General features: G+C 43.9%; 1 protein-coding gene across 13 annotated transcripts in view; it reads right to left on the reverse strand.

Annotated features, from left to right (window-relative positions):
• Positions 1-21456, reverse strand: part of gramd1ba (GRAM domain containing 1Ba) — a 134161-nt gene that overhangs the window by 79821 nt on the left and 32884 nt on the right. For 11 of the 13 annotated variants that reach the window (XM_035432465.1, XM_035432469.1, XM_035432470.1 and 8 more), the window contains exons 2-3: positions 5218-6420; positions 443-520 (exon numbers count right to left, since the gene is read on the reverse strand). In XM_035432465.1, coding sequence (XP_035288356.1) covers positions 443-520; positions 5218-5624 — 485 coding nt within the window. In that variant the 5' untranslated portion in view covers positions 5625-6420. The remainder of the gene's footprint in view (positions 1-442; positions 521-5217; positions 6421-21456) is intronic. The other 2 variants (XM_035432467.1, XM_035432477.1) reach the window with 2 other exon arrangements.

Raw genomic sequence — 21456 nt, forward strand, 5'->3', positions numbered from 1 at the left:
AACGCGCCCTCTTCTGGCCAAAATGCAGGAACACAAGTATGCATAGCAGGCTGTGAAATCGCTGAAGCATTCAACTTCAATGTTCGATGAATAAACTTATGAGTATATTCATAAGCCAACAAAGATTCTATAGTTATGGAATTATTATGAACATGTAAGGATGAAAATACAGTCCTGGAATATCATCTTCAAATTAAAACCACATGTACAACATGGGCATCCCCACATAAATACGCACACACACACACACACTCTCTCACACACACACGTGCGCACGCACACACACACACGTACACACGCACACACACACATGCGCGCACACACACACACACGTATGCGCGCGCACACACACACACACACACGTACACACGCACACACACATGCACGCACACACACACGTATGCGCGCGCGCACACACACACACACACACACACACACCCACCTCTCCTCGCGGATGTACGGAGTCAGGAAGCGGGTGGAGTCTTCCTCATGGCTGCTCTGCAGACTGCTCTGCTGGCTGCTGGAAAGAGAGACAGAGACGGACACCTGTCAGTCACTGTCACTGCCACACCCACAAAACCCAGCCTGCACTCATTAGTCATACAGACGCATGGAACCTGTGTATATTAAGACAAACATTACTGGCATTATTAGCTGTTTATACCACAACTATAACCACATGGACATGGGTTTTGCGTAATTACAATCCTGTACAGGAGGGTCACAGGTTTTCATTCCATATGACCTTAAAAACTTCCGAAATACACGCAAGCAATTTGACTGGTTAACTTCCCACACCAGGGGAGTAATGAGTATCTAAGCAGCCTGCTATCCTGTAAACACAGATGCAAACTGTAGGATGAAGTAAATCACTTTCTAGTTCTGGTCGAATAAGAACTCTGATTACATGCATTACACGATTCCACCGCTAGAGGGAAGCAACAGATACTTATTTCTGTCTCCATGGGTTGATGTAGTCAGATGTAGGATCACACTTAGAAGTGACCTTTTAAGTACTGGCACAAGAACCTCACAAGGAAATGTCTCATTCACATTTCTAATCTTAACACACAGCAGGTTTAATCACCAACACACCACAGTCTTTCCATGCCTGAAATGGAAAAAAAAAATGCTTTCCTTGTGAATTGTGTTGGCTTAGTGCATTAGCCACACACACACACATGCACACACACACACAAACACACACAATGGATACATAAATAAAAGTGAGAGAATGCAGAAAATCATTTTTGAAAACAACAAATGCAGTTTCAAACACAACTGCAGTGAAATTGTGTCAGCACAGCGCAGCTATTATTACGACTACTACTGCTGCTACTATGACTACTACTGCTGCTACTGCTACTACAACTACTGCAGCTGCTGTTACTACTACTACTGCTGCTACTACTACTACTACTGCTGCCACTACTACTGCTATTACTAATGCTACTGCATCTACTACAACTACTACTACTAATAATAATAATAATACTCTACTACTGCTGGTGCTGCTGCTGCTGCAGCTACTACTACAGTACAGTATATTAATTCAGAATCAAGATACTGACCATGCTATTCCTTATAAGCACTCATGCTCAATTGCTTTAATGGGCCACCATTTCCCATAACTGTTATTTCATCTTAAATTATTTCTATTAATAGTAAGTTTGTCATTTTTATTATTAGCCTATATTTTGAAACATTATTAAGGTGGCAATTTACAAGGGAACTTGCCAGATGCAGACCAAACCCAATGTGTGAATGCCACAGGCTTCTAGTTGTTCCACGGTAATATCTGACAATGTGAGTGCTGTTTCCATGTGTTCCATACGCACACAGCCTTAAGCCTCTGCACCATTACTGAGACACCCCACAAGGGGCAGAGAGACATTTATCAAATGCTTGGCATATCTGCAGCAGCTCCTAGCAGTGTGTGTGTGTGTGCGTGTGTCTGTGTGTATGTGTGTGTGTGTGCGTGTGTGTCTGTGTGTATGCGTGTGTGTGTATGTGTCTATGTGTGTGTGTGTGTGTTCCAGTTAACAACACCAAAAATGAATCTTGGCCTACACAATGTGTGACATTCTGTGTGTCTGTGTGTATGCGTGTGTGTGTGTGTCTATGCGTGTGTGTGTATGTATGTGAGTGTGTGTGCGTGTGTGTTTGTTCCAGCTAACAACACCAAAAATGAATCTTGGCCTACACAATGTGTGACATTCTGTGAGATATCATCGGCACCTAAATCACACTTGATAGACTTTCAGTGTGTGAAAGTGTACCATCGTGGCACCGTTTATATAAACCACTACGTTGTGAAAGTACTGGGAAATAACACTTAAGAGAGATTAGCTTCAGCGATTCAACGGAATCTCACTGACGTAATGGCAATGTTTCTTGCTTGCAGCGAGCGCCTCACCAAAGAAGAAAACACTGATAACTCCAGTGAACAAAATTAAAATAAAAAACGAACTCATCAGGCACCATTCCACCACGGCCGACCACTTCAAATGCCTGCACCACCACATGCACCGTCCCTCCACTCGCTGACAGGAACAGGCATGATGCGTCTGCACTTTGACACAGAAAGAAGACAGGAGCACTGCACAAAGTGTTTTATCTGGTAAAGAAGCTCTAGCTTTTAAATTACTTTTTGCTTGCCAATTAAACTTATCTTACCTTGTTGGCAAATTTTTTTTGTCATCTTATTTAGCACAAAAATATATTAAAAATAAGATTTTTTAAAGTCAGAAACAAGACTAAAATACTTGCTAAGACTGACTTATTTTTTGGTTTCTGCAGTATGCCACCAATCGTGGATTATGCTGGAAAGAACATACAGACTGTTGGTAAGAACACCAGCAGTGATTGGTGGACACTTTCAGGCAATACTTCTTTAAACGCCAAATGCAATGGAGCCAGAAAGCATCTGCCAGTCACGGCTGTGATTGTTCTGTGGTACTGTTTGTTCTTACCAACTTATTGGTGGAGCTCTTCTCAGGTTGCTACAAAAAAAATTGAGGACACACAGCTCCCTGTTTTCATTATCCCTATACTCTGGGGCACAGACAGTGCTGTACTTCAATCAACTCTATTGTGTCCAAGGTATTCCCCACTGAAGATCCAGGGGATTTTCAAATACCGCACCTGCTCACAAATCCCCTTGCAGAGGCTCGTTTTTGTAATATGACCACTTTTCAAAGGGTATTACTGTTTACTTACACTGGGCACCTTTGGAAAAAAAAACTCTGATGTGACTCTGTGGCATTAGCAAGGCTTTAAGTCTCTCACTGCGCTTAAAAGATTTGCTCTTAGTGCAGTTGTGACACCAGGCTTCAAGAGAGTAACAGACTCAAGGCTAGCTGTGCTGGAAACTCCGTGCTAAAACAGCTAGCGAGCTAAAAGCTACAATAACTGAAGGAAAGTTCTGGATGTTTCCAAGTCACATGACCAAGCTGGCTTACTCAATTTTCATATTTTCCATAGCATTCAAGTTTTTGTTTTGTTTTTTTGTTGTTGTTTAGCATTGGGTTTTTTGCATTGATTTCACACATTTTCGTCAATATCTCAAACCACTGAATACAGAATGGTGCCGAATTAATTTTTGGTAAGTCATGATTCCTGTTGACCATTCATATACAAACTCCCACAAAACTGAAGTCTATACTAGTGGAAATACTGAGGCAAAATCAGATTAGAACTCCCATATGGAAATCCTTTCTACGCTTGCTTCACAACTGAGATTTCAAATGACAAAAAGAGAGTGTTGCAGCTTAGAGTACAACGTTAAGAGCAGCGGAACACCACAAGTACAGTACAGAGCATTACACCCCAAATACAACCAGGAAGTGTTCCGACGTTAAAAGAAAGTGCAAATTTTTTATTCACAATAACAATGGAGTTCAGACCCGGTGAAGGTCTGGGTCTGGACCAGCCCTCATCACCCACGCTGCCTCCCTCCCTGTAGTGTGATTAATAGCCTGGAGCCGGGGCTTATTAATAATTGACGGGTCCGATTAATATCAAGCGGTAGCTTATGCAACGCGGCCGGTGACGGACGAGGGTCGGGCGGCTCCTTCGCCCCGGGGGCTGCTGGGTACGAGCGCCGAGCCGAAACGCAGGTCTACCTTTTCACGAGACGCCGAAGGAGCGGTTGTCTTAAAGAAGCGTTTCTCAACTCTCCGCTCGCTGGCAACGGCTACTAAAAAAAGAAAAAGGAAATAAATAACCGGTTTCCAGGGGATACCGGTTGTCACTTTCACGCGGACGAAATCGGCCCAAGCGTGCGTCGCCGCGGAATCTTCTGGAAGGAAGCCTCGCTGAAGATAATCAAGGCCCGAAGAGTTCGGCTCGCCTGCGTGCCGATGCGCTAGTCTAATCTCTTAAGTTTCGTTTTCGTTCATGAGATTGGCAGCTTGGTGGAAAACGCACCATTTAAAGTGCACCTGATGACCAAGATATGGAAAAAATCCATGAAGTGATTAATTCAGTTGTGTATTGCTTAGTGTTTATTTGTCTACTCTACATACAATGCCGCATCAGTGAAATCTGCGGTTCAAACATATTAAGATATAACCTGCAGCTATTTAGGATTTTAAGTGTATAAGAGTCACTGGGTCTGAACACCTGTTCTGGACAGCCACAAAAAAATATAAGTTCTGAGCACACCCTGTGACTCTTCAGGACCAGGGTTGCAGACCCCTGAACAAGTCAATACCTTAAAGGGTAACTGCATCATAGATTTCTTTTTTTTTAAAAGCTGTAAACTTGTTTGTATGCCCTCTTTATACTGAAACATTTTGAATCCATGCCGTTATTTCAATTTTTCTGAAATATCATTTGGCAGAAAAAACTGGTAGAAACCGGTGCTGTCCTCTAATGTTATACATTTGACTACATCATATAAATGTCCAGATATCCAGCTGGAAAACCCACAAATGTGTTTACTTTTTAATACGACGCAACAGCACTTCATTGGCTAGACTGGTTTTCAGCCCAACATTTAAAAGTGGAGAAGCATGGCAGCCTGTTCATAAACTCTCACACTCCACCTAAACAGTCCACTAAAATACGTTTCTGAACTCATTAGGGTTTGTGTACTGAGCAGATGATGGAGAACAAAATGGCGGGAGGTGTTTAGTATAGTTTGGAGCTCAGGAGCTCAGAGCTGAGAGAGTGGAGGCGAGGGCCCCGGGGCCTGAGCTGGGGGCCCGTACAGACCTGCTCTCACTGCCGTCCTTCTTCTCTCGAACCCGGAGCCACTTCTTCAGTAGGCAGCGCTTGCGGCGAGGGGAGGCGCTGGGGGTGGAGCAGTTGGACCAGGGGGCGTCCTCGTCACTGGACGGCGTGATCTCGATGGAGGGAAGCTGCAGGTACTCCTTGGAGGTGGAGCAAGGGGCGGAGCCTGGACCGGACCCCGCCCGCCGCAGGGTCCCGCCCCCCTCGGGCCCCTCCCGCTCGCTCGCCACGTTCTTCATGCGCCGCATCTTGAAGCGCTTGCGCCGCAGGGAGGGGGTGTGGTCGTTAGACGCCGCCCCCGCTTCCTCGGCCCCGCCCACCATCCCCGCCCCTACGGTGGAGCAGTCCCCGTGGACTTGGAGGGCGGGGAGCTGGAGTGTCTCCATCATGCTCAACGCCCGCCCTCGCGTCCTCTCGACCGCCCCCACCCGGGACGTCCTGCCCGCCCTGCTCCTTACCGGCTGCCTGTTCTTCTCAGAGTGATCTGGCCGGGTCACCGTAGCTACAGGGTCTTCTCCACCAATCCCAGAGCACGGTCTTAAAATTTGACCAATCACAGGCAGCCCGGACCAGTCCAGGTGCACGGTTCTCCTGTTAGTGGTGCCTCTGTTAGTGATAGTTCCAGTTACTTGCTAGCTGTGGCTCTGTTAGCGGTGGCTTTTGTTAGCGGTAGCTCCAGGTAGCGGTAGCTCTGTTATTGCTGTCTGTGTTAGCACTCGCGGTCCTCCATGTCGCTGCACTCAGCGACACGTCGACCACAGGCTCTTCACCCCTCTTCCAGCCCTGACCCAGAACACTTCAGTCTTCAGCAGAGGTGGCTGTAAGGAAAGCAGTTTCCTGGACAGGAAGGGAGGGTTCACTATTCAAAAGCGTCTCCGAGCAACTGAGGAAGTAGTTACGAGTGCTGCTATGGGGGCAGTTGGTAAGAGGGCTTCATCCTCTCTTAGGATGGACCAAATGTTAGGCCAAATGTTCCTCGCAACACTGTAGATGTTTTTCTCTTTCCCAGCTCAGATTCTTCTCTCTCCAGGACTCAGTCAGCGCCCGGCGCTGCCGCCCAGCCCAGGATCCTCCCTCCCCAGGAACGGCTCACTTCCTCCGGCGCCGGCTTCCTCCAGACGTCCCCCAAAGCGCCCGATTTCACAGCAGCTCCAGACAGCGGCGCTCCTGCTGCTCTCAGCCAGCCTACAGATCAGAGCAAGGTGATAGGCTGTGCCAGGAACACGCACACACACACGCAAACATATATACACACACACACACACATACGCAAACATATATACACACAAGCACACACACGCAGACACAGACACACGCATGCAAACATATATACACACAAGCACACACACGCATACACACACACACAAAGACAGACACACGCATGCAAACATATATACACACAAGCACACACACGCATACACACACACGCAAACATACACACACACACACACATGCACAAACACACACACACAAGCACACATACACACAAACAAACATACACCTACACACACACCCACACACGTGTACACACACGCACGCACGCAAACACACACACAAACAACAACACCATCGCATGCATGACAATTATGACACAAACACACAGATCACTATCATTCTTTTATTGCTCCTGTACTTCCTGTCTCTGAGGGGTTTCCTGTATGGTCCGGTCTGGGAAGATTTCACTCACAATACAGTAAGGTCTGGTCATACACAGTGTTTTTAAATGCAATGCTCAACAATGATATTACATTACACTCGTTTAGCAGACACGCTAATACAGAGCAATTTACAATGTAAGTCAACATTATTGCATCTACATAAATAGTGTGGGCAACTGTGTCAGACTTGGATAACAACATTGCCTGACCAGCAAGTGTAAGCGCAACATCAATAAACCACAAAATATTAGTTATGCAAACATAAAGGCACAAAGCAAATTCATAGAGCCGCACAGCTAATATCCATATATGATCATAAGGATTGCCGTAACAGGTATAAAGTGAATACAAAGATGACTACTCTAATAATAAAACATTACAATTAATATGGTTTAGGGTCCAATCAGGGGTGTCCAATCTTATCTGGAAAGGTACAGTATGTGTTTTTGTTTTGCCCAACACTAAGGCACATGATTCTACTTAAACAAGGTCTTGATCTAAGACCATCATTAGTTCATTAGCGCCTGGCTATGTTGATACTGATACGGTCATAATATTGTTCATCCATGCAGTAAGTATGGTGGTCCCATGGGCTAATCCCTAAACTTTACACAAGATTTTAAATGCTTGATGTCTTCAAAAAAAAACATCCATTAAGACAAACACATTCTTATAGAGATATATTACAAAAATTACCAACCAAAACCAGATCCAAAACATACCACATCCCTTGCTTTAGTTTACATTAGAATTCAGGGTAACACTTTACAATAAGGTCAAATGAATTGGCATTAACTAATTTAGTTGTTAGATGAGTTAATGATGTACAAATACATTAAGCATGAAATTACTTTTCATTAGTTAGTGGTTAACATATAGCTTAAATAAGGTATTAGAAACTAGATTATTTATACATTAACAAAACATAGGATAAATGTATAATTAGTTAACAATTAACAAATATATTAAGTTTTTTTTTTTTTATTCCAAAATGAATTAGCATTAAATAATGCAGTTGTTAACATGAATTAATGATGTACAGATACATCAACAAAGCTGTACAGATTAACTGTTCTGTAATTAGTAGCAAGCAACTACAGTTAATTCACATTGTGAAGTGTTACCGCATAGATACTGCATCACGTTGGGGGTGCGTCATTAATGCTTGTATGTAACATGTATTAATGTTGAGGTTAAAATGTCAATGTGTACAGATTTAAAAGAAAAAAAAGTGTGTTCTGCTGGCCAACTTTGAGACTGTTTTTAGCTTGAGGGAGTTGAGTGTGTCCTACCTCTCTCTTTTGAGATTATTAATGGTTAGAATCCCTCGAGAATCTGTCAGCAATTGAAGCCCAAAAAAAAAAGCCAGCGGTTAAAACTATTTTCTGCCCAGTGCAGGAACCCTAACTGGTGCTTAGGCTAATGAAAAGCTGCCTGAATTGCTTAATTGATGGCTTGCTCGAGTGTGGTGAAATTGCAGCGTGTGCTCGTGCGATCGCATCTGTCTCTGCAAAGCCTGCCCTGTCATTGAGAGACTCCGGTAACGCGCTACTGAATCCGAATTAGCGCTAAACCGTGACGTCGCCACGGTAATGTCAGGGAACAAGTCTCGGAGCCTCTCCCACAGTTTAGCGCAGCTTGTTCTCCCCGGTCTCTTCATCGCTGCTCTGTCCTTCAGCCGCATAAACACGCTCCCATTAGCAAGAGTAGCCTAACCGCGGAGTCGGTTATATGCACAGGCGACGCAGGCACCAGTTCAGAGTGTAAGCGTGCTTCGCAAGTCACAGTTCGCAGTCGTTTCGCCAGTTGGTAAGCAGCCCGTGTTGGTGTCATGGGTTTTCACACCATTTGGTATAGAGGTGTCAGAGTTCGACAGGTACAAAAGCGTGGGAGGGAGCAACGTTACCCTCAGAGGCGCTGGGGCACGTAGCCACCAGTAGCAACCCAGGCTTTCATAAAGACATTTAAAAAACCACAGGCTGCTAAAACTACCCCCTTATAACCAATTCAATTCAATTTGTACAGTGCTTTTTTTTTACAGAGAACTGTCACAGAGACACTTTACAGAGTAGCAAGGCAAGAGCATAAAGAGCAAACAGAGCAAACACCAGGCCTGAACCCCCAAATTGCAAGTACCTAAGGTAAAAAAATTTAAAATAAAAACTCCCAGTGGGGAGAAAACCCTCAAACGGCAGTGAGAAAAAAAAATCCCCAATGGGAAGAAATCTCAAGAGGAACCTGACTATAGAGGGGGAGTCCATCCTCCACTGGCCAGCCTGGCGTAAAGTAAATAAAATAAAAAATATAGAGCACTTACGCTTCCAGAAACAGGCAACATGCCATATGTTGAATTAAAAATATTTATTTGTGCTTTTTCATTATGTCAATTGGTGCTAGATAACAAAACAAAAAGTTCACAAGAAAGAAGAGGAAAAAGGACCAGAATTCAGACGTTTTTTTTGGTCAGTGGACCTTCATCAGGGGAATTCTGTGTCCCTGCAAGCCCACCCACACGCACAGACACCATCGGGGTTGAAGCCCTAGCTGCCAAAATATAGGTCAGACAAACATTCAATGGGACATAACAACCTGCACGTACTGTAAATATGGTTTACTCTTAAAGCTGGGCGTTTGGAGCAAACTCACCTCCAAACCACCGAACTAACTGCCACCGGGCTTTCAAATATGAGATTCAAATATGGGAAGGTTAAGAATAAATAAATTCCATAAGTCATGTGATCATTTTCTCTTTCAAATTCTGTGATGTTTTCTCTGCCAATACTGCAGTAGGTAGAACAGCAATGCATCGCCTTGCTGCCTCCCTGCCTGTCCGTCCGTCTGTCTCTCTGCAAACAGGACAGCGAGATCATTAAAGCTTTTGGATGAACTCTGGTGAAACTTGGAGACAGTTTTCTGGCTCGCTGAAAGTTCACCATCCTTGTCAGGGAAGGAATGCAGCTCTGAATTTCAGAGCTGCCACGACAACTTGTCACACCCTCATTTAGAGGTTTCAGCAGCCCATTGAAGGCAATGGGAATCAAATAGGAACATACTCTATCAGAGTTGAATTAACTCAGAATTTTAACATTTTGCTCAGTAGAGGTATGTAAAGCTCCACTCCTTTTGTTTGTTGGTAACTTCCCATAAGAATTAAGTGTGGAAATAAAACAACTGAAAGAACCAATGTGTCAGCCATCTCTCACATTAGCTTTGCTGATGTCACAAAATATGTTCAGAGGAGTTTCAATCAGTTTGCAGAACGTCCGGAAAACACAAACGTACACCAACACTCATAACTAACAAAAAGGAGAATGAGTTCAGCAAAGCAAAATCTAACACTAAATGCAGCCAAAACAAAGTTTACAATAATAAAAAAAAACCCATGCTGTTCAAACAATCCTATCAGGATCATTAAAAGTGACTGGCCAGTAATCACAAGCCTATTGACACTAGAGGTCATGTTTAAACATTGGATTTTTGTGACATAATATGGGCACAGCCAATTCAAATACTTCCAGAAATTCATGTAACTCTCAGTTTGAGCAGTATTTATTTATTTCCAAAGGTTTTCAGGACCTAGGCAATACAAGGCATGTAGTTTATGTGCAGAAAATGTTAACTAGACAAACGATCGACTAGCCCCGTTCATCGACCTGTCGCTCTCCCTCAAGAGCAAACGGTCCAATCTGCATGACAACAGTGTGGAATATGGACAGAAAAATGTTTATTTAAGGCAACCCTAAAGGCACTGGGTTCATTCTATAAGTAAAAAAAAAAAACGTGGGTGGATGTACAAACCAACTGCATTGGCTACCACATGACATGTCCAAGTTGAATCTCCCCTGTGACTCTTCTTCAGACATACACAGACTTTTCTCACTTCCTTCAATGAACAGCAATATTAAAAACGACAGTATAGGCATATGAACAATTATTTATGACCGAGGTCCACTTAATTCATTTTAAGTTAATACGGCTGAAGTTACCTGCACAACTTAACAATAGTAGCCTGCTATCTGATTTTTATGCACAAAACTACAGCACGTAAGCAAATAGCTACTCCAGTTGATTCTCTCTTGCACGCACAAAAAGTAGACTGGGACACTGGTGCTCAGGGAATCAGACATTAAACCACTGACCGGGTTTTTCTCTTCCAGGTAGCACTATGCTTTCAGCCACGGCTCTCAGTCAGGTGACTATTTCGAGATGTCCTCCGGCTATAGTTGGCAAGCAGAAAATCTTTTCTGAGAACAGGGCCCCAGACAGAGAAGTTGCTGGCCGGACTGCACGCATTAAGGAACACCTTATAGAGCTTAATTACATTACGCCCAGCCTGTCAACAAGCTGGAGGAAGTTCATCGAAATACCCCAGTGAGCAAAAGCCAGAATTGAGACATGGGTGGAAATCTATGCTGAGAGATGTTTTGACATAAATTGAATAAGATGATAGCAAAACAGCTCAGGTTTTACACGGATATAGTCTGGCTAACATCACAATTGGCTAGACAACTTTCACTACTCAACCAAATTTAGCTGGATGTTCACCTCAACGCCTGGAAGCTGTTTCACCAGGTTTTCACCGAAAATGTTCACTAGGACGTTACAGTACTCCTTCCATATTAGCTACGCAGCTGTACGCTAAGAGAAAAACACGGGTCTATTTCCTCCCAGCAGCTCTAATGCACTACATCCCCCAGCCCCAGCAGGCAGCTCAGTTTCCTGGTGCCTGTGATGTCACAGTGGGGACTTCAGCTCTGCTCCTCGTCCTAACTGAGCGCGCTCCACAGCTGGTCCTGCCTCCCCACCTCCAGTTTACCACAAAAACAAGGACCACTGGGAATTAAAATGATAAAACATTCAACATTCATCGAGAGAGTGCGTGTGCTTTTCATCTTTGTGCGTTGCAGGCTACCTCCAGACTCTAAAGGCATTTAGACCCACTCCAGTAGACAGGCGCTCTCTAGGCAAGATTATTCATAAAAACTAAGGGAGAGAGAGTGTTAGAGAAAGAGGGAGAGAAAGAGAGAGCCTGGCTCCTCCACCAACACTACCTACGTCTTCACTTCTTCACCTTTCAGTGCAGGACACACTGAGGCAGCATATTTTGGGGTGAGACAGAGACAGACTGATAGGGCAGTGTCAGAGGAGCACCTAACACGGGACACAAGTCAAAGTCACCGCCGTGCCGAAAGGCAGCTGAGACAGCAGTAATGAAATACGGAAACTTTTTTTTTCTTCCGGAAAGCCAGCTGACGTGCCATCCCGCTCCGTTACACTCCTGGGAACAGGAGACGGGAACGGGAACGGGGAGAAGAGCGTAATGAGTGGCGGTAATTGTGTGGCAGAAAACCCTCCGCCGCTTCATTTCTGAGGATAAAAACGCTTTACCTCGCTACGCTGCTTGCCCTCCGCAATTCAGAGGCAACACCACGCCAGCTACATGCTAGCACGGGTTATTTAGTGTGTGTGCGTGTGTGTGTGTGTGTGCGTATGCGTGTGTGTGTGTGTGTGCGTGCGTGTGGGTGTGTTTGTGTGTGCGTGTGTGTGTGTACTGGGGCATAGAATACTGAGACTCCTCTATGGTGAATTTGCAAGGTTCTCATTAGGTAGGATGAAGAGTGCATGTATTTAAATGTGTGAATGCAAAAATAATGGAGAGTTGTTAAACATCTCTCTCTCTCAGACACACACACGCACAGAATAACGGCTAAAAAAAACAGTTTCCTATCTGACAGTGGACCAGAGCACTCCTCTAACCCTTGAGGCCTATGGTATAGGCAGGAAGTAGAACTGAATGCCTGTTACTTTTCCTTTTTTTACAGGTCAGCTATTCTCGGCTATTCCCATGGCTTCTGCATTTCTCTTTTTTTTTTCTTTTTTTTTTTTTGCTGTTGCCTTATTTTAAAAAAGCTGAGCAGTTAGACAATATGAAACGGCAATTTTTGGAACTACAGAATGTACAATTCTTTTACTTCAGTGTTACCTCAGTCCACATCTACGTAGCAGATTTGGACTGAAGAACGATAGCTGAACTTTTATGGTTTAAAACAAGATCACCAAACTTTTACTGAATAAATTAACAAAAATTCTCTTCAGCTGTTGAAGTATTCATTGAATTGTCAAAGCTTTGATTACCACACATCTGTAGTATTGATAACATACAAAAGCCTAATTTCAGTATTGCACAACAGCAGAGTAACTATAAAAATTTTAATTAAACCATACACTTTGCAGCAAAAGGCTAGCCCCTGCCACATCATTATCTGCAGTATTAAGTTAAGAAAGCCAAAACTTACGATCTTAGATCAGGTACGACGTTCTGAAGACAAGTATGATGTCCGATGGACATTTCATGGATTTGAAATGTGTCCTTGTCTTTACACTCACTGTATGACAAAGGGAAAACTACACTGACTGACAGCTCACCTCGCTTCAGGCTTGGATGTACAGCTTCCCTACAGATCATACAGTGGCTACTGTAAACGGTCTGTTGGATTTCAGTCACTTGTCTTCGAACAGGAAGTCAACCTTAAAAATCTATACAAAATTGCGGCCATTTCTTGACCTGCATATACGGGACGTCACAGGGACAGCGCGGTCCGTACTGTCACAGCTACATACGTGGGGGGAAGGCCTAATCGCTCCAGAGGCTTTTGTGCGTTGAGTCACGGGATTCGAGCACCCGGCCAGAATTTCGCATTACATGCCCGACTGCCTTCTTCATCCAAAGGGTTTTAAAATATCAGAAATCCGGGACGGAGCGTTAACTGTAAAGGCCTAAGCCTCGCAGGATGAATCCTGTGGGGGGAAAATAAAGCCGTTTTGGAAATAAGACCTCTTTGGAAAACGGACTGAGCCGCCCGCGCGTGGGCTGTTAACTGCTCCATTATCTAAGGGGGACAGATAAAAGCACGGTGACAGGTCTGTGCGCGGGAACGGCCTCTTTCGAAGCAGCTCAGAGGGTCGTGATGTGAAACAGAGCGGACATTTTGGCTCTCACAATTCAACTCATGCCACTTTTCTGTAAAAAATAAAAATAAAAAAGAAGTTTGAACTCAACGATGAGTTGTAAACTGACGGCGTGAAACCCCCAAGCTTAAAACAGCTTTGCGTTTTCAATGCTGCCTTCAAAACCACGGGGCTAAAGATCACAGGCCGAGAGTCTGAAAAGGGTTGGTGCGAATTGGAAAAGGGGACACAAACATTGGCACCATACAGTGGTCATTATTCACTGTGATGTACAATCCAATGGATCAGGTGGATACTTTAGTGGAGCGATTTAGGTCCTTGCTGAAGTCCACAACACAATACCTCACCTGGGAATGGATTCTACAACCTTGGTTACAAGCCCAGTTCCAGAGCCATTGTGTCACCCCGCTGCCAGCCCCCTGAGGCCTGCCACACGCTTGACACCGAGACTCACTGAAGCCTCTGTGTGATGTCAGTCCACTTCTGTCCAATAAGAGGAGGCCTTGCATAACTGCGCAGTCGCGCTGCAGTTTCGGCTCACGCAGCGTCCACCGCCCCAGCTGTCCCGGCTGATGGCGTCACGGTAACGAAAACGATCCCTGCTGAATTCCGCTATCCCGCCGGGGATCTCCCCCAGCGATGGAGAGCACATCTGGGTCATGTATCAGTCGGCGATACCGACTGTGGGAAAACTGTGTGCGCGTGTTTATGTGAGGGTTTGTGTGTGTGTGTGAGTGTTGGTGTGTGTGTGTGTATGTGTGTGCGCGTGTATGCCGTGTTCATGTGTATGCGTGAGCGTGCTTGCATGTGAGTTGTGTGTGTCCATGCGAGTTGTGTGTGCACATCCGTGTGTGTGTGTGTGTTGGTGTGTATGCTGTGTTCATGTGTGTGTGTACGTGTGCTTGCATGTGAGTTGTGTGTGAGTCCATGTGTGTGTGTGTGTGAGAGAGACAGAGAGAGAATAATGAGAACTAGAACGGAACACAACGGAAAGCAGCAGGTCCTAGATGAGGAAGGAAAAGCCGCTGGGTAAGGGGCCCCAGCTGCGGTCGACATGGGCGGCTTTCTGAGGTCTGTGAGCGGGAACAGTACAGTCAGACTTTCCCCTGAACTGCCACCGTGGACAGTGTAGCAAGAGACAGGCTCAGCAACGGCCCTCTTGACAAAACTGCCTCTTCCGCACAACCTGCAAACTTGAGACTCAGGGCAGTACTTGGAGACATGCTTGACATCTCTAGCATATCGGAGGATACGTTCTTACACTGCACAACAAGCTTTCGTCACACCTGCGCGTGGCCATGCGGTTAAACCCACACTGTGATCAAAAGTGTAACGGCACATGAGTGCGCTTCAAGGCTTCCGTACTATTGCTGCGCTCGTTCTCTGCTGAATTTTCGTATTAACAACTGTGGGAGACGCCTAAACCTGACAGTGCTTTGCGTGTCGAATGTAAAACTATCGTTGTAAATAGTTCTATATAAAAACGTACCTGGATTTTTAGAAACCCCACCATGGAGCAGTGACCCTGTTACAGTAAATACATGCATACACAAGGACATGTCTGCACTGCAAACAACGACACTCTGGAGCGATCTAACTCAATCATTGTATAGCTACAGAACACGGTTCAATGACTGGAAGAAACCGTGCGCCTATAAAACAGAAAAACAGACAAAGCAATAAATTAATCTACTCGCGTACTGTCTTTATAATTTATTATAATTATGTCAAATATTTATTATATATTTATAATCGTTTGGAAACTATTGTTTTAGCACGTGGCACTTTTACATCCGCTGTTGACAAACAAGCAGACATACACACGTATCCGGCCCAATTATAAATTCATCACTTTGAGACCTGTATCAATAAATCTTATACTGTCAATCGCATGCCGTTTACAAAACAGTTTTAAGGTTTTCATCAATGTAGAAGAGAAAACAAATAAACAAACCGCAATCGTCCAAATCATTTCCCTACCTTTACCGGCGTCCAGAGCGTTTACGTAGCTTGTATTATTCTAATCTGCGGGTCCCAGCATCAAATCTACTTATTTGATGATTAATTCAATTTCTTGTAAATCAATGCGCTTCTCAGATTTCCTTCTCTCATAGACGACTCCACTGACGGAGAAGGGGGAAAACAGTTATTTCAAAACTTCGCACTTTCGCCTGCCGGTTGACCGCGATGAAAACATTGTTTTTCATGCAGTTTATGCAACAAAGTGCAAAACCAAACGGTGACCTTGATAAAAACCACACATCTTCATCGACACAGACTTGAACGTTATATTGCACTTTTCTACTGACTGAACTATTTTCCACCTATTAATTGTAATATAGAACATTCCGAAGGGCACGCACGGCTATTATTCATTAGATGTTAGATTGACACAAAAACGCTTCAATCACAGAATTCTGTGCACACACGGCGACAGCGTTTCTACATCGAGTCCCAATGAGCTGTTTTCAGAGGCGGAGTTAGGATGTCCCGTTACATGCAGATTACATATAGACCAACACTGTCCTGAACTGTATCAGCGACAGGCTAGAACCGGCTACTTAGGAGAACACTGCACAACAGTGTACGTTAGTCACAGAGAGACGTTTTTTTCTGGAACATGACCTCAACGTCCTCCCACTTATTTTTTTTTCAGAAATCTACAATGTAAACAGGCAAATACTATAAGGACTTGAATCAAACGCTGTGAATCGAAGATAACTGAATGATAGAGGAAATGGTTGAACTCAAAAACCTCATAACCCAGACCTCATTGTGAAATTTACCAAATATTCAGGAAGCAGTGAAGCACTGTTTATTGCGCTTCGTGCATGAATAAGAATACAATCGAAGAGACATACGCACAGCCGCAGTTTGACTGTAAAATTGAAAGATTTAAAGTGTTGGTTATTCATTCTGTGTTGTATTTACATGTATGTTTACGCACATGAACATGCATGATTATTATAGGAACATATAAGGGCAATGTTACAAGATAAAACGGCGTGGCATGTTGAGCCACGTGATTCTTGTTCCAAATGGACATCCGCTATATTCGGATATGTATGTAAATTGTATATTGTGCTCATGGAACAGAAATGAGTACCGTACCCCCAAATGATTAAAGACATGGGTCAACATAAAACAAAAAGAAAACAATTTAATCCTTGGGAAATATTCAATGATCAAACAGAATAATAGTCCAGTGATAGGACAGGAAACTTTTTACAGCAGTGTAGTCAACTCTTCCATATAAGTGACTGATCTCTCTCTAAGCAGATTGCGTGGCACCGTCTGAATTCGGTCTTATTTATAGAACGCTCGTTTTCCTCAGCCGCGCGCACTGTAATGACATAATGCCCCCTTTGTAATGTGGTTTAGAGGCGCAGTTCAGCCGCGCCGCGATCAGCAAATCCGTGTAATTAAAAAACAAGGTTACATGATTGGGCACTGGAATTTATTTTTACTACCCTGCATCATGACAGATCTGTCTGGCAGCCGCACGCATTACTTTATATACATAGCTGATGTTATCTTTCGTGACAACCCACGTCTGTGTACTGTTATAAAATAAAATGGCACATATCGTTGCCCATGGATTCATTTCTTTATATCCATTTTCGTTCTTTGCAGAGGTCTGTTGTCTTTATTTCTCTTTAAGAGAGAAAACACTGACCATAAATCCCCCCAATTACAAGCAGTCATTACTCATGGTCACAAGCTGAACAATCAAATCTGTCAGAACGGTCTCTTTTTTTTTGTCGCGAATGTGTCATTTCTAGCGATTGTAATGATCTCTCTCTCTTATGCTAATCCCGACCTTTCCGCGCGACGGGGTCAGCGAGGCTACAGACCGCGGAGTGGGCGTTCTGTCCGTCAGTCTGTCTGTCGGCCTCAATGCGGCTCTCTGTGCGTGTGAGCGAACGCCCCCTCCCTCTAGCGCCCGTCCGCTGAGCACGCTGGCTCGGTAACAGAGCAGACACTAAAAGAGCTACAGCAGTGGCACGGCCCCTCGCTTATGGGAAGATGGCTATTTTACCCAGCAGGTGAGCGACAGCACATGTCCAGGAGTGAATCACTGCCCTGTTCAGCCTCTCAGCTCACGTGTTCAACTCGAATGGGAGCCGACAGTTACCGCAATGCTCCTATCAAGACCGGACATTCAGTCTGTTAGACAGTCTCTGTGTGTTGCCGTGCAGTGGAAGGCAGTGCTGGAGAAGCTACTTTACTACTGTAGTTCTACAAAATACCAAATACTACACACTGCATGTAGTTGAAATACAACAAAGATACCCGGAAGCAGTGGTAATCAACCCTGTTCCTGGAGATCAACCATCCTGTAGGTTTATATTTCAACCCTACTTTTGACAAACCTAACTCTATGAATTAGCAGCTCACCAAGATCTCTAGGTATTGAATGAGGCGCGCTTCATAAGGGTTTGAATGAAAACCCAACAGGATGATAGATCTCCAGGAATAGGGTTGATTACCACTGCCCTAAAGAGAAATGTAGCTTTCAAAACTGAAACTACTCAAAAACTAGTTAAAAAAAATTATCAAAAAATATATATTATCATGTTCCCCAGACATGATGCACTTCTACAACTGTAAATGTATAGTGTTGCCTGTGCAACTCCGCCGGACGTTTCTCTATACAAAGCCAGCGCTGGTGAGGACGCGCAGTGTCGCTGCACTGGGACAATCACGCAGAACCAGAAACATGCATCACCCTCCACCCAGAGTTCCTCTCCCACAATATGATTCACTTCCCCCAGTTTTGGCACCACATGACATTTTAACTGGCATGAATGTCGGGAAATGAGCAGTTCTTGGACACTGCATTAATTAAGATGGGCAGAGTTTTATGGAAGAGGCGATTGCTTGGATTACAGAGGGGTGGCTGTGATTCTACTGTGACCTGTAAAAGACTTAACATTATTATTATTATTATTTTTACATTTTTATCCTGTAATGTGTTGCTTGTTAATCATACTACTCTATGTGCCTCTGTAATTGCCCTTCGGGGACAAATGAAGTGATTTGATTGATTGACTGACTGAAATTTTGCTAATATTAATATTAGTAAGATTGACATTTACATTAATATTCGTCATGGTATGTTTTTTTCCTAATTATTATTTGAAACCAGGTGCTTTTACATTTTGAGAATTAATTATGTCCCAAGATTTTGAACCTAAGTGTGAGAAATGTCCATTTTAAAGCTAACTTCTGTTCTCCATTTACAATTTTTTTTATTGAGAGTATAGACTTATTCCCTTTAGAAAGACATATCTCTAGCTGCACTAAGACTTGCATTAGTCACATGACTTTAAAATATAGGCCAATAAAAGACCTTCGTTAGTTTGAAAGCAGCCATTCATTCATGCATTGCCCTGAGCACCATGAAGCAACGTGAGACCTAAGAAACCAGCTGCATTGAGTCAAACTCGTGCTAAAATAAATTCAAAAGTATCTGTCCTTCAGGGTAATACATAAAGGATATTTTAATTCCATAACCTGGCATCAGTGGTCCATGATGATTTATTTATTTATTTTTTATCAAATTTATTTATCTGAAAAGTGACAGATCACAAATTGCACACATGCGTCCAACTTGAAAAACCCCTCCCATCTCAGTACACTTCATAATACAGAGTGGGCATGATGATGGTTTTTAATGTGTAGAAAATAAAGTATGGCAATTGCGCAAGGTAACTGCAAGAAACAGCAACATTGTTTGCAAAGTCATTTCAAAGCTGGCCCGGTGGTATTTCAGATTTCTACTTGAACACAACTGCACCATGGGGGCTCTAAGCATATGAATTCCATAACAGATGTCGACACGCAATACACCCAGCATGTAGGTGGGAGTTACAGAATTTTTAATTCTATGACGAAGGTAAGTTTACAGTCAGTTTTCCAGGGACGCAAGGCAGAATGTTAACTTTGTCCGCACTGCAAATATGTGAACCCAGCAGGAAGGAACATTAAATATTTCAGGCAGAAACAAATTATTCTGAATTCCAACAGGGTAATGAGCCTTTCGAGAGACAAGAGGGGAATTTAGTTCTGAGTAGTCCGTAGATTATTATAGACTTTCCGACTCAATGAACACATTTTCTGACAGTTGCAGTTCTGCACCACACACTGCACACACCAGCTTTATTCTTACGTCATGCCACTTTATATTTGAACTGATAGATTCTTGGTTACCCAGCCAAAGCATGAGAATCAGCATTACCCAGATTTGTTCAACCTCAATGGGCAGGCTGACCATATATTGGATTTCTAAAAAGAGGACAGGAATGGGTGGACATGAACATGAAAAGGACCTAACTGATTTAAAAAAAAAAAAAAAAAAACAGCTTGTCAAGATTCCAAGTAACACTGGCCTATTGAATAAGCAGACAGAACCAGACACTTTTACAGATGTATAAATCCCACCTGGATGGATATTGTCATTTTCCAAAAAATGATAATGATAAAAATAAACGTCTAGTCAGCCTGATGGGATGGATGTTTTTTCTGTGCTGTGTTTTCCTTTGAAAGAGCAGATCTTAACATGCATGCAATCCTACCGCAGGCTTCGACTGTTTGAAGTTGACAGTAACACAGATTTGTGCTGGAGGGCAAGGACTGCAAATTAGGTTGAGTTTTCATCAACAACCTGCCCTTCCAGCAGAAAGAAGACGTCAGCCGTAAAACCAAAATGGATGGGTCATGCGTCGTGGACTTTAAGAAAGGTTTGAGATTCCCTGGTAGGACCAACGATCAATGCCTTTAGAACCCATCCAATGCAAACTAATGAGAGATAGAATACAGAAGGATCCAGTTCATCTCAGACTCATGCAGAGATATACAGTACGGTATACTCGTAAACATCATTGGACACTCTCAGATAGGCTGTTGCTTACTGTCATTGATTTGTTCGACTGGGACAGCAGGAGTTCTGGTGATCAGACATTTCACTGAACGCTGACACTGCTTTCAGACTGAACCAGAACCAGAAAGGCATATTTCCAGCATCGCTGAAGGATCACTACTGCTGAAGGACATCGCCATTATCATCTACCATTTATAACGCCGGTTCCACCAGTCACACAACCTCACTGGACGCACCACACTGCAGTGGTCCGCTACCTCAATCTACGCCGTCACACCGAAAATCATCCGAGCCGCTCATCACCGGACGCACGCACGTCCACCTTGCGCTTTTTCTCAAGGACGGCCGCGAAGGGGACGGCACCGCAGTTCACAGATCTCCGATGAATTCAGAAAATAATCTGTGATGTGGAGCAGGTCCCCGCCCCTGCAGCCGTTTTTCCCAGGCAGCCGCTGAAATCGATCCATCACTCACACGTCAGATCCCCGCCCTTATGGAACGAACGAAGGGAAGCGCAGCGCCCGTCACGGGCTCTACATGACATTAGATTTACATAGGACGTTACAGCAAAAGGGGGAAAACACAAGGGATTTCCCATTTTCTCATGACTGAGAGTAAACAGGGAACCGCTGACCTGACGAGAAGCAGACAATCGATGCAAAAAAAACAGTTGTCATTTAAAACCAGCTTTGGCAGACAAGGGCAGCTACA

The sequence above is a fragment of the Anguilla anguilla genome, chromosome 9 (genome assembly GCF_013347855.1).
Source record: "Anguilla anguilla isolate fAngAng1 chromosome 9, fAngAng1.pri, whole genome shotgun sequence".
NCBI classification, from domain to species: Eukaryota; Metazoa; Chordata; class Actinopteri; order Anguilliformes; family Anguillidae; genus Anguilla; species Anguilla anguilla.